The sequence below is a fragment of the Tursiops truncatus genome, chromosome X (assembly GCF_011762595.2).
Source record: "Tursiops truncatus isolate mTurTru1 chromosome X, mTurTru1.mat.Y, whole genome shotgun sequence".
Taxonomy (NCBI): Eukaryota; Metazoa; Chordata; class Mammalia; order Artiodactyla; family Delphinidae; genus Tursiops; species Tursiops truncatus.
This window is the reverse complement of record NC_047055.1, coordinates 3806058-3821095: the sequence shown is the minus strand read 5'-3', so window position 1 is coordinate 3821095 and position 15038 is coordinate 3806058. Positions and strand designations below refer to the sequence as shown.

The 15038-nt window shown below is 41.0% G+C and overlaps 1 protein-coding gene across 2 annotated transcripts in view; it reads right to left on the bottom strand.

Moving 5' to 3' along the window:
• Positions 1–15038, bottom strand: part of CD99L2 (CD99 molecule like 2) — a 112908-nt gene that overhangs the window by 41476 nt on the left and 56394 nt on the right. For both annotated transcript variants that reach the window (XM_033849753.2, XM_033849754.2), the window contains exons 2-4: positions 13899–13958; positions 4995–5063; positions 3858–3932 (exon numbers count right to left, since the gene is read on the bottom strand). In XM_033849753.2, coding sequence (XP_033705644.1) covers positions 3858–3932; positions 4995–5063; positions 13899–13958 — 204 coding nt within the window. The remainder of the gene's footprint in view (positions 1–3857; positions 3933–4994; positions 5064–13898; positions 13959–15038) is intronic.

Here is a 15038-nt window from a genome sequence, read left to right as displayed (position 1 = left end):
GAAAAAAAAGGTCATGAAGAACCTAGAGTTAAGACGGGAATGGAGACACAGACCTACTAGAGAATGGACTTGAGGGTGTGGAGAGGGGGAAGGGTAGGCTATGACAAAGTAAGAGAGTGGCATGGACATATATACACTACCAAACGTAAAATAGATAGCTAGTGGGAAGCAGCCGCATAGCACAGGGAGATCAGCTCGGTGCTTTGTGACCACCTAGAGGGGTGGGATAGGGAGGGTGGGAGGGAGGGAGACGCAAGAGGAAAGAGATATGGGAACATGTGTATATGTATAGCTGATTCACTTTGTTATAAAGCAGAAACTAACACACCATTGTAAAGCAATTATACTCCAATAAAATGTTAAAAAAATAAAATAAAGTAGAGCTGATAAATACTAAAAAAAAAAAAAGAATTAGCAGGAGTGGCTATATTAATAGTGGATAAGGGAAACTTCAGAGCAAGGAAAGTGCTAGAGAAGAAAAAAGGGCCATAATGATAAGAGGATAAACCTATCAGGAAGACATCATGATCCTGAATTTGGATGCACCAAAAAAGCAGACTTAAAATACATGAGGCGGAAACAGAGAGCTAAGAGGAGATACAAATCCACAACTACAGTTGGGGAATTCAACGCCCTACTCACAGCAATTGACAGGACTACTAGACAAAAATTCATCAAGGATGTAGAAGAACCAGCAAACACAACCAACCGTCAAGATCTAAGTGACATATAGAGAACAGTTCACCCAACAACAATAGTTATAATGATGGAGCTGTTCTGTGCCTGCCTATCATGGCAAATACACAAACCTGCGCATGTGATAAAACTGCAAACAACTAAGCACACACGCACACAGAAGTGAGTACAAGTAACAACTGGGAAATCTGCATAAAATGGTTGTGACAAGCAAAAACAAACACACAGATACAGAGAACAGAATAGTCATTACCAGAGTGGGGGCGGGGTGTGAAATGGGTAAAGGGATCAACTCTATGGTCATGGAGGAAACTAAATTTTTGGTGGTGAGCACCCTGTAGTGTATACTGAAGTAGAAATATAAGGTTGTACACATGAAACTTATATAATGTTATAAGCCAATGTTGCCTCAATAAAAACCAAATTTTAAAAAATACATGAGTTTTTTTAAAAAACAAACAAAAAAATGTTTGTGATATTATAGTACAATTTGCAACATGTTACCACTGGGGAAAACTAGGTGAAGGGAATAATGGCTCTTTCTGTAGTATTTCCTACAACTACATGTAAATCTGTAATTATCTAAAAATAAATTCGTTAAAAGTAGGCGAAGGGGACATCCCTGGTGGCGCAGTGGTTAAGAATCCACCTGCCAATGCAGGGGACACGGGTTTGAGCCCTGGTCTAGGAAGATCCCACATGCTTCAGAGCAACTAAGCCCATGTGCCACAACTACTGAGCCTGCTCTCTAGAGCCCGCAAGGCACAACTACTGAAGCCCGTGTGCCTAGAGCCCATGCTCTGCAACAAGAGAAGCCACTGCAGTGAGAAGCCCGCGCACCGCCATGAAGAGTAGCCCCCGCTCACCACAACTAGAGAAAGCCCACGTGCAGCAACGAAGACCCAACACAGCCAAAAATAAATAAATAAAAACAAATAAAGTACAAAAAATAAAAGTAGGCAAAGGGAAAGTTGAGAATCAAGGTTATTTTGTCAAAAAAGGTTTGACAGTTAAACATCTGGACTTCAGCAGCACAGAGAAACTTAGAAAATATAGGGTTGGACTCTTCCACTGTTGGTGGGAGTGTAAACTGATACAGCCACTATGGAGAACAGTATGGAGGTTCCTTAAAAAACAGAAAATAGAACTACCATATGACCCAGCAATCCCACTACTGGGCATATACCCTGAGAAAACCATAATTCAAAAAGAGACGTGTATCCCAATGTTCATTCCAGCACTATTTACAATAGCCAGGACACAGAACCAACCTAAGTGTCCATCGACAATGAATGGATAAAGAAGATGTGGCACATATATACAATGGAATATTACTGAGCCATAAAAAGAAACGAAATTGAGTTATTTGTAGTGAGGTGGATGGACCTAGAGCCTGTCATACAGAGTGCAAGTCAGAAAGGGAAAAACAAATACCGTATGCTAACACATATATATGGAATCTAAAAAAAAAAAAGGTTCTGAAGAGCCTAGGGGCAGGACAGGAATAAAGACGCAGACTTTATTTAAGACGCAGAGAATGGACTTGAGGACACGGGGAGGGGGAAGGGTAAGCTGGGACGAAGTGAGAGAGTGGCATGGACATATATACACTACCAAACGTAAAATAGCTAGCTAGTGGGAAGCAGCCGCATAGCACAGGGAGATCAGCTCGGTGCTTTGTGACCACCTAGAGGGGTGGGATAGGGAGGGTGGGAGGGAGACGCAAGAGGGAGGGGATATGGGGATATATGTATATGTATAGCTGATTCACTTTGTTATAAAGCAGAAACTAACACACCATTGTAAAGCAATTATACTCCAGTAAAGATGCTAAAAAAAGAAAAAAGAAAATATAGGATTGGCCCCCCCCAAAAAAACCCAAAAGCCTGAACGAACTTTTTGGCCAACCCAATAATTGAAAATTGTTTTAAACCAGCAAGTTTGTGGTAATACGTTAGGCAGCACTGGAAAACCAACATGAGCAGAAAAATTATTACTTTCATGAAAATGTGCCCTTTTAATATTCTGATAAAACAGCAAGTATGCTTAAAGCTTTTCTGTGGCACCTCAAAATACAGAGGTTGACACAGGAAAAGCATTTGCGCGACTGCATCAGTTCTAAGCAGTGCTAGCCACTTCTCTCATACAAAATTCTTCCTTGAAGGATTCAGTAGTACGACTACGGTTATACTGACTTGAATATCTGACAGACATTTTCTTGCAAATGAATGAAGTGAGCCCTTCACTTCAAGGGAAACAACTAACAGTATTTTTGCCAATGGTAAAATTTAAGATTTCAAGCAACGCTAAGAATTTTGAAAAACTACTACTGTGAGCTTGACAGCTTCCCGATACTTAAAGACTTTTTCCAATGAGATGGGTGGCGGTAGTAACACAGGTGATGTTCTGGTGTAGAATGGAATGCGTCAGCACCGGGAAGGTCTGCATAAGGCAGGGCGCTGACATTTTCCCAGGGACCAGTGCACGACGATGCTCCCAAACCACGACCAGTAAAAGATCCCTTCAAAGGATAAGGGGGGGGGGGGTCACTGGGGTCAAGGACGGAAGATTCATTCATGCGGTTTCATACTCCACACTGCACTTAACCTGTAAGAAACAACCAATGGCTGAATTTTTGTGTCGTATCAAAGAAGAATGTCCATAATTACATGAATAGTCAATTGAGATATTCCTCCATTTTCCAGCTGTATATTTATAGGAAGCCAGATTTCCTTCATATACTTCAACCATAACAATATATCACAACAATTGAATCTAGAAGCAGATGTGAGAGCCCAGCTCTTCTACTAGGAAAAGCATGGTCATTTACCATAAAAATATGCTATTTATCTTAACAGTTATGGCCGTATTATTTTTCATTTAAAATTAATAAAAATATTAAAAAAAAATTTTTCAGTTTTAAGTTCAAAGATGATAAATATTGATAGACGTGACCCACACCTCAATAGAGATCCTCCATAATTTGAGGAGTCCTGAGACCAAAACGCTTGAGAACCAATGTTGTAGGGTTCTCCTGGGCCTTGAAGCGCCCCCAGCTCTGCCAGGCCAGGAGGGGCTCTGTGCGCTGCTGTAGTTAATGAGCTACACACTGACCGGGGAGCTACAGCACTGGCCTGTGCCTTCAACCAGCTGTGACTTACCTCCTCCTCCTGCACTCGGCTTCCTGTGGCCATGATCTTGATCATCCAAGGCATCAGCCAAGTCAAATTCACTACCTTCAGTGAAGCCCCAAAACATAAAAAAAAACAGCCAACTGATTAGCAACTGGGTACAAGATTCCAAAAAAACAAGTCAACATTCGTGGCTCTGCTGATCAGCGCAATCAATGAGTTAAGACAAAGAAACTTAAATTGGGGTCTGACTCCTTCTACAGACACTGATAATGGAAATACCAACAGGATGGAGCAAGTTACTGCTTTCTGCCTTTGCAATATATTTACCAATTTTCCACTACTTTATATTCCCACACGTGCTTTGCTTAGGCCAGCAGTCAGACCATTTTAACAGTAAACTCACTGATTATAGGTATTAACCCAAGATTCAAAACCAGCTGCATAGAGTCAGAAACTGGACACTCAAGAGGGAGGCTACGTGGTCACAATGCGCCTCTTTGAGGCTGCAGATGTGAAGACGTGAGGGCAAACTGTGAAGCAGCACTCACTCTTCTGGGTCATGACTGTCTCTTCAGAAGAAAGGTAGCTATCCACTTCAAGGAACACGGTAGCATGCTCCTGAAGTACTAGTAACAAGTTGCCAGATGGGAGCAACGACTGCGCTCCCCACCCCAAGGCTACGTTTCTCTTTATATCAGTGAAGATATCTGAATAGTAAAATGGCCCATCTGGAGAAAAGTTAAAACAGCTCCAGGAAAGAGTCACAAAGAAGCAACAAGTTCCAAAATCCTTCAGTGAAAGATGACACTGTAAAGCAAATGCCATTTCAAGATGCTCCATCTGCCTAAAGAAAATGTTTGATGGGCTTCATAAAACCTAAACAATTATATCTTCCCTGATTTTAGAGTGTAAAATGGTTGAAAAGGGGAGGAAGTCCAAATGCATTTTTCTCTTGAAATTCTCCCAAGCAGGACTTTTCATAAAACACACAGAAGTCATAGTGACTGGTCATACTCTATTAAGTTAAACCCAGTGTTCAGATGAAGGTCTCGGTTGGCATTACACGCACAGGACTTAAAACTATGGGTAGTTCAACTGGATACTATCCCAGAAGGAGCTCCACGGGGTCCCTCCTTAGTGCCCTCCTCAGAACAGCCGTGTTACCTGCAGGCTTTGCTGGAGCTCTGGTCGCTCCCGGTCTCCTGGTTGTGGTGGTGACACGGTCCCATCTCTCTAAAAGGGGGAAGGGGGACAGCAAGGGGAGCACAATTAGTAACACACACAGCAGCCCCTGCACGGCTCAGGGAAGTCACAGCATGAGCACAGCACTCCTGTCCTGGTCCTGAGGTCCCTCTGATGCCTCTGAAGAACCACCTTGAGGATGACAAAGAGATGCAAGAGGGTTTACAGGAGACGAGTTCTGCTTGCTTTTCTTCACAGGATGGGTGGTGAGGTGGACATGATCCCACATTTGATCTGGTGATTAGTGGAGCTGGGACTTGAGCCCAGATCTACAGGAGATGACCACATGCTTCAGGGGGTCCCAGAGCTGGAGCACAACCCGAGAGCTCCAAGCCTTGGCCGTCACCACTCTCAACCCGGCACCGTAATCACAGGTAATACTGCCCAGGGATGAAGTGACGCTATGTTCCCAGTAGAGTATGCGAGTGTCTCATCAGCTGAAAGTGGTTACAACACCAACAAAATATTGTATATAAGTGTGGTTACTGCTGTTAATACTAGGTCTTTCAGCTCAACCATATTCCTTTCAAATTGTGGACTTCTTGCACATCAATTACGTAGCATGCCACACAGGAGTTTTCCAGTAGTTTTTCTTGAACTTCAAGACTACGTTGTTAAAAAAATAAAAATAATGAAGCCTCCCAAAAAAGACTATGCTGTAACTGTTCCTACAATTAGAGGTGGAAGAAGGAAATGAAATTTAAGTAATGGGAGAGGCAGAGATGAAACAGGTTTGGCTGTGTGCACGGCAACCATTCAATAATTAATCAACTACCCAGAAAGAAACAGCAAAAATAGAAATTGGTTGAAAGTAAAAGGATGGATAAAGGTATAGTATACAAATAACAACCATAAGAGAGCTGGGGGAGCTACACCATTATCAGATAAAATAGTCTTTAAGACAAAAATTGTCATAGCAGTCGAAGAGTGACATTTTATACTGATAAAAGGATAAACCCGCATTAATATATACAATTTTAAACATGTGCACCTAACCATAGAACCCCCAAAATATATGAAGCAAAATGTAACAAAACTGAAGGGAAGGATAGACAATTCAACAATAGCTGGATAGCTCAATACAATCCTTTCAATCATAAGTAGAACAAAAGGGAAATACAAGATTTGAACGACACTATAAACCAACTAGATCTACCAGACATCTATAGAACGCATGCCCTCAAACCAGCAAACACATTCTACTCAATTACACATGGAACATTCTCCAAGACAGACCACATGCTAGGCTACAAAACATATCTCAATATATTTTAAAATTCTGAAATCATACAAATTGTGTTCTCCAACCACCATGGAATGAAAATAGAAATCATTAACAGAAGGGCATTTGAAAAATTTCCAGCTATACGGCAATTCCACAGCACACTCCTAATAACCAGTGGTTCAGGGAAGAAATCACAAGGGAAATCATAAAATACACTTGAGATGAATGAAAATAAGAACACAACATATTAAAATTTCTGTCACAGCAAAGGAAACCATTGACAAAACAAAAAGACAACCTACTGAATGGGAGAAAATATTTGCAAATGATTGATCGATAAGGCATTAACATCCAACACATACAAACAGCTCATACAACTCAACATCAAAAAAACCCAAACAACCCGATTAAAAAATGGGAAGAAGTGAACAGACATTTTTCCAAAGAGGAAATGCAGATGGCCAACAGACACATGAAAAGAGGCTCAACATCACTTATCATCAGGGAAATGCCAATCAAAACCACAATGAGGTATTACCTCACACCTGTCAGAATGGCTATCATCAAAAAGACCACACACAAAAAATGTTGGCAACAATGTGGAGAAAAGGGAACCCTCCTACACTGTTGGTAGGGATGTGAATTGGTCCAGCCACTGTGGAAAACAGTATGGAGGTTTCTTAAAAAACTAAAAATAGAACTTCCATATGGCCCAACAATTGCACTCCTGGGTATATATCCAAAAAAACCCCAGAAACACTAATTCAAAAAGATACATCCACCACAATGTTCACAGCAGCATTATTTACAATTGCCAAAATATGGAAGCAATATAAGTGTCCATCAACAGATGAATGGAAAAAGAAGTGATGTGTATACATACACACACACACACACACACACACACACACACACACACACACACACACAAAATGGAATACTACTCAGCCATAAAAAAGAATGAAGTTTTGCCATCTGCAACAACATGGAAAGACTTGGAGGGTTTTATGATAACTGAATGACAAATACTGTACCATAGCACTTATATGTGGAATCTAAAAAATACAACAAACTAGTGAACACTTAAAAAAGAAACAAACTCACAGATATAGAAAATAAACTAGTATTTACCAGTGGGGGAAGGAAGGGGGGAGGGGCAAGATAGGGGTAAGGGACTAAGAGGTGCAAATTATTATATATAAAATGTGCTACAAGGATATACTGTACAACACAGGGAGTACAGCCAATATTCTATAATAACTATAAATGGAGTATAACCTTTAAAAATTGTGAAGCACTAAACTGTACACCTGTAACTTACATAATATTGTACATCAACTACTATACTTCAATTTTAAAAAATGGGCAAAGGACTTAGACATTTCTCCAAAGAAAACATACAAATGGCCATCAGGTACATGAAAAGATGCTCAACATCACTAATCATCAGGGATATGCAAATCAAAACCACAATGAGACATCATCTCATACCTGTTGGGATGACTACTATCAAAAAAACAAAAGATAGGGCTTCCCTGGTGGCGCAGTGGTTGAGAGTCCGCCTGCCGATGCAGGAGACACGGGTTCGTGCCCTGGTCCGGGAAGATCCCACATGCCGCGGAGCGGCTGGGCCCGTGAGCCATGGCTGCTGAGCCTGCGCGTCCGGAGCCTGTGCTCCGCAATGGGAGAGGCCACAACAGTGAGAGGCCCGTGTACCACAAAAAAAAAAACAAAAAAAAACCACGAAAGATAATGTGTTGACTAGGTTGTGGAGAAAAAGGAGCCCCTTCTACACTGTCAGTGGGAATGTAAAATGGTACACCCACGATGGAAAACAGTATGGAGGTTCCTCAAAAAAATGAAAAACAGAACTATCATTTGGGGACTTCCCTGGTGGTGCAGTGGTTAAGAATCCGCCTGCCAATGCAGGGGACACGGGTTCGAGCCCTAGTCCGGGAAGATCCCACATGCTGCAGAGCAACTAGGCCTGTGCGCCACAACTACTGAGCCTACGCTCTAGAGTCCATGAGCCACAACTACTGGAGCCCACGAGCCACAACTACTGGAGCCCGTGAGCCACAACTACTGAAGCACGCATGCCTAGAGCCCGTGCTCTGCAAGAGAAGCCACAGCAATGAGAAGCCTGTGCACCACAACAAAGAGTAGCCCCTGCTCTCTGCAACTAGAGAAAGCCCACGCAGCAATGAAGACCCAACGCAGCCAAAAATAAATAAATAAAAAATAAGTAAACATTTAAAAAAAAACTATCATTTGATCCAGCAATCCTACTTTTGGGTATATATCCAAAAGAAATGAAATAAGGATCTCAAAGAGGTAACAACACGTCCAAGTTCACTGTAGCATTAATCTCAATAGCCACAATATGGAAACAACTCAAGTGTCCATGGATGGATGACTGGATAATGAAAACGTGGAATATACATGCAATGGAATATTATTCATCCTTAAAAAATAAGAAAATCCTGCCCTTTGGGACAACATGGATGGACTTGGAGGACATCATGCTAAATGAAGCCAGACACAAAAGAATACTACGTGACTCTACTTCTATGAGGAATCTAAAATAGTCAAATTCATAGAGAGTAGAATGGTGGTCACCAGGGGCTTGGGGGAGAGGGAAATGGAGGAGGTGTCAGTCAAAGGGTACAAAAGTCTGGGCGGAAAAAGGAAAATAAGCTGGTGAGGATGTGGAAAAATTGGAATCCTCATACACTGCTGGTAGGAGTGTAAAATGGTACAGCGACTATGGAAAAAAGTTTGGCAGTTCCTCCAAAAGTTAAACACAGAATGACCATATGACCTTGGGATTCCACTCCCAGGGTATACACCCTAAAGAATTAAAAGCAGGTATTCAAATAAGAACATGTACGTGCAAACAAGAACATGTACATGCATGTTCATAGCAGCATTCTTCATAATAGCCAAAAGATGGAAACAGTCAAACGTCCATCAGCTGATGAATAGATAAAACTGTGGTCTATCCATACAATGGGATATTACTCAGACATAAAAAGGAGTGAAACACTGATACATGCTATAAGGTGGATGAACCTCCAAAACATTATGCTATGTGAGAGAAGCCAAAGACAAAAGGTTCCACATTATATGATACTATTTATATGAGATATCTTGGAGAGATCAGTCAACTGATACAGAAAGTAGATTGATGATGGTCTGGGGCTAGGGGGAGGGAGAAATGAGTGGAAACTGCTTAATGGGTAAGGGTTCTTACTCTGGAGTAATGGAAGTGTTTTAGGACTGGATAGAGGTGGTGGTTGCACCACGGTGAATGTCTTAAAATGCTACTGAATTGTTCGCTTTAAAATGGCTAATTTTATGTTACGTGAATTTTACTTCAATAGATTACTTACGAAGAGGGAAGGGTGGGAAAGGAGGGTATCATCACAACTGCATGTGCATTCTACCACAATTCAGTTTTAGTAAAAGTATATAGGGAAGTTGAGAATACGGAAAGTCTTTCTCTTAAAATGATCATACTTCCTTCACTCTTTGTGAAGGCTTTGGGTACACGAATGCATACTTCGATGTGGAGGCCACACCAGTGGATGGATTTTTACGGTAAGGGAACCACAAGTGATAATCTGTTGTCATTATGTAGTTTTTAAATCTAGATCATCAGTTTAGAGATGGTTTTATATCTATAATTTCCATTTGACTTTGCGCCTATACTACGAAGAAGTACAGCTTACCTGTCTAAATGGGGCTCCTTATGTATACCTTATATTATGGCGATATGTACAGTTAGGAAAGGGAAATGACATTACTGAAACCATTATTTGTGCAACTTTCAGAAAAGCAATTACCACTTATATAATATTAGCTTAAAATCCGTATGCTTCATGCAGTGCTGTGTAAAAATATTTCTTTTTCCAGCTTTAAAAAGAAATCAACTGAACGTAGGTGTGAAGGGTTTACTTGGGGGACTCTGATTTCTGTTCTATCCTTATGCTGCGCCACACTGTCTAGATCACGATACCTTTGTGGACCTCTGCCCTACTACTCACAGTTTCTGAGGAGCCTGGTTTCTCGGAAGATCTGCAGGTGCCGGTTCAAGAGAATGCGCTCCTTACATGTCTAGGGAACCCGATGCTCTGCCACAGCCTGAGCCTGCAGTGATACAGAGCATGACCTTGGATTTGTGTACTTTTAAGATACCATTAACTACCGATTTTCTTGTTGTGAGCCTTTAAATGGGATTTATTGTCATCCATAATTGAGATGAGCGAAGTCTAGCTACTTATCAAGGAATTAGAATAGTAGGTCACCGTCATCAAAGCAAAGAGCTCCTAAAATAAAGACATCTGTTCCTGTGAAGCCTTGCTCAAAATGACAAATGTAGAAAGGATTCTCTGATGCTCAGCAAATGCTGCCTGCAACACTGCACTCCTGCCCGGAGCACCTCTTTGTAAGGTGTGCCGCACCCCTGGGTGTGGCTTAACGACAGTGCCATGGCATTCGGAGAAAATCAGGGCACTCATAAGAAGCTTGATTCGGCAAAAGCAGAAGTGGGTTCCCCCTGTGAGATGATTGCACACAGAGAGAAAAAGGGAGAGATGAGGGGAGAGATGGAGGGAAGTGGGGAGTGAAGGCAGGTGAGAGGGAGGGGCAAATTCTGAAAGCAACATGGTGAACCTTGAAAGTGTTACGCTAAGTGAAAGCAGCCAAGATAGAAAAAAAGGATGGCAGAGCGATGTGGTCTTGAAGGATGTCATTCAACCGAAGACACCATGTGCTGGTGGTCCTACAGGTCCCAGACACACTGGCTCATGGGTGCTGATGAAGATCAGAAGAGCCAGCGCACAGTTGACAAAGCGATATAAATATTAAAAAGTCCTCCATCAGGAAATTAACAAATTTACTAGTTAGGGGTCTGTTTATACTTACTGTGTTTGTTTTGTTGTTTGGTCACGTTTGGTTTTGGAAATGTTAAACAATTTCATTAAAACCATCACTGCTAATAAATTAAGTATATTTATTTTCCTGGGAATCTAAAAGGCCACCTGCATGTATAGGACTGTGGACATGTTCAGGAAAGACCTGAAAATGCTCAAGGCTCTCACCTCATACCACACACAAAACTATAAAGCTCTTAGAAGTTCATTTTTAGGTATATGATCTATTTTGAGTTAATTTTTGTGTAATATATGAGGCAGGGATCCAAATTCATTTTTTGCATGTGGATATCCAATTGTCCCAGCACCATTTACTGAAGACACCATTCTTCCCCCATTGAATAGTCTTGGCATCTTGGTCACAAGTCAACCGGCCATAGATGTAATGGTTCATTTCCAGACTCTCAATTTTATTCCATTGAGCTCTATGTCTATCTTTAGGATAAGTACCACACTATCTTGATTACCGCACGTTTGTAGTAAGTTCTGAAATTTAGAAGTGTGAGTCCTCCAACTTTTTCTTCTCTTTCAAGATTGTTTTGACTATTCTGGGTTCCATGAATTTCCATATGTATTTTAGGATCTGCTTGTCTGCAAAAATTCTATCTGGAAGTTTGACGGGAATTATGTTGAATTTGTTGATCAGTTTAAGCAGGTGAGCATTCCTCACGTATGCCTGACTCTTACACCACAGACCCAGCTGAGTAAGTCCTTCCAATGAAATCAGTCAAAGAACAATAATAATGGCTGACACTGTGCACTCACCTTGTGCCGAGTCCTCTGCTGAACACTTCACAGGGGCCATCTTATCTAACCCTTACAATTATTATTAATTTATTATTATTAACCTCATGCAACAGATGAGGAAACTGAGGTGCAAAGAAGTCAGATAACTCACCCAAGGTAACAGTTAATAAGTGGCAGAGGCAGGGTTCAGACACAGGCAGTCTAACTCCAGAGCCCGTGCCTTTGTCAGTCCTGAATATACAAAGAGACCTCTCAAACTCATTAAAAAAACAAAAAAGACAAGCAACCTGGCAGAAAATGGGGAAAGGATATGAACAGACAATTCACCAAGAGGAAAATGCAAATGGCAAAAAAATATATGATTTTTTTATCCATCATACTGGTAAAATGTTTTTGATTGGTGAAATCTGGCGATGGTACGGGTCTGGGGGAAAAACATACTCTTGTAACAGCATCAGTGGGAGTACACAATGGCACATGCATTTTCAAAACAATTTGTCAAAATCTATTAAAATATAAAATACATATACCCTTTGGCCTGATAGTTGGACACAAAGGAAATAGACAAGAATGTTCACTGAAGTCCCATTTGTAATTGTGCAAAACAGAAACAAACCACGTGCCTGCCAGTAGGAAGTGGCATCACTGGCCGCGGCCAAAGCCACGCCACTGGAATGCCAGCTCCATGAAGCATACGTTTGTGAACGAGATACAGGTATAGAAATATAGATATATAGATAATATAGTGTGTTGAATAGTGGCCCCCAAAATATATAGCCAAGTCCTAAGCTCCAGAACTTATGAATGTGACCTTATTTGGAAAAAGGGTCTTTGCAGATGTAATTAAGTAAAGATCTTGAGATGAGGTCATTCAAGATCATCCAGATGGGCTCTAAAACCAACAAAAAGTGTCCTTGTAAGAGACTGAAGAGGAGAAGTCACACACACAAGGAGAAGGCCAAGTGAAGACGGAGGCAGAGACTGGAGCCATGCAGCTGCAAGCCGAGGACCACCTGGAGCCGCCAGAAGCTAGGCTAGGCAAGGAAGCATTCTTCCCCTAGAGCCTTCAAGCAGGCGTATGGTCCTACCGACACCTCGATTTTGGACTTCTGGCCTCAAGAACTGTGAGTGAATAAATTTCTGTGGTTTTAGGCCACCCAGTCTGTGGTACTTTGTTACAGCTGCCTGTAAGAAAGGAAACTAACATAGATAGCTATATATTCACTCAGGTCTTCAATACATATTCCGTTTTTTTAAAAGGTGTGAAATACATAATGTAAAACAAAATCACCGAATAATCTATGAGTGCAGGTGTTCACAACAGCAGAGAAAACTAGTTGGGACCAGCATATCTTAAACGGACGTAGGCAGCTCCCTCTTGGGGTGCGAGTGGGTGTTGTAGGATGGGGAGGGATCAATGGAAATATCAACTTTACTTTCTAAGCATTCATGCATTTTTTTAAAAGAATGGTTTAAATTTTTTTCTCAAAAAAATGTAAAGAGAAACTGATGACAAACTTAGCATTTGAGAGATTACCTGTAGATATGGTTCTAAGCATACCTGTTATAAAAAGATCTAAAAGGAGAAACAAATCCTTTATTCATTTCCAAGTACCTTTTTCTGAGCTAGAAAAAGATAGTCCTTGGAGGCCACTGCTGAGGTGTCACACCAGTAAAGGCTATGACTTGAGCCAGAGAAAATCCTGTATCAGTTATTGCACATTTTTGGTATTCTCCACAAAGAAAACAAAGGATTTTAAATATTCAGATTTTCTTTAAATAATGCAATTTATGATAAACATGTTCCATCGGATCAGGTGAAATGCAGGCCATCTACTGTTTTCCCTGAATGTGTATTCTGAATGGGTAGTGCATATTAAGCATTATAATTTGCTTTTAATAGTTTGATTTACTACTCACGCTTCACTGAGGAAGTTTCTTCCAATGCATCCTCCAGACTGAAACCAACGTCCCCAGATCCTAAAAATTAAAAAAAAAAAAAGATTTTTGAATGTAACTATCTTTGCAAAACACAAAATAATACTGAAATACTCTCGTAACGGTCACTTCCCTTTAGACAGTGTCCTGAAGATACTGCCACAAAAGGAAATCAGTTGAAACCACCCAAAGATATATTGAATTGTTATCCTTCGACAAGCAACCTATTGCTACCAAAACAACAACAACAAAACAAACAGTCTTCAGTCTACTTGAAGGCTGAAGGCTCAACTGTATGAAACATGAAGTACAATCTTATTTTAAAAAACTTTATAGTATGACTTTTGCAACAGGGAGTATCAGAGCCCCAAAACTCCATTGATAATGGGCAAGTTCTTTCACCCCATCCCGGCTCTCACATAAAGGCTGCTCTGCATTTTGGCAACCCAGGGCACCTTCCCCCCGATCCCAGCAACTACACCTAGACTAGTATCTCTGACTAATTACACATAACTAAAAAGGCACTGGGGAAGAGTTTTTCACAAGAGAATTTGTCCTCAGAAGTGGACCCATCTGCCCAACCCTGACTGCTATTGAACTTGACAGCTTTCATTCCCTCTAGATGGGCATGTAGTTTCCCACCGGGGTATATACATTAACTCTCAAGCAAACCACTATGCGTGTATACTGAAGTTGAACAAATAAGTAAGTGGACAGTGGATTATAGAAGCCAGGTTTCTCACTGTTGGAGAGGGAGGTTACAGATAAGAAGAGAAGGCTAGAATGACCCATGTGATAGTGGATCAGAGTTGGAGACCTCAGTATGAACCACATTTAGCTTCATATATATATACAGATGGTTACATATAGAAATATTCATAAACATGTGTATATATACGGGTTAGTATGCAGATATATATTCCCTTGCTCTGTCAGGTGCAAAGACCTAGAAGCAACAACACCCCAGTAGCAATGAACACACTGAGCACCCAGATCTTGGTTTCTAAATACCATTCTCCAATAAATGGAACCAGAGCTCCTTGGAGAAATGGCTGATTCTAGAATTGGGGCAGGAAATATCTAGATGAGTTTGGAGCATCTTACAGTGCTAGGAAGTACTTT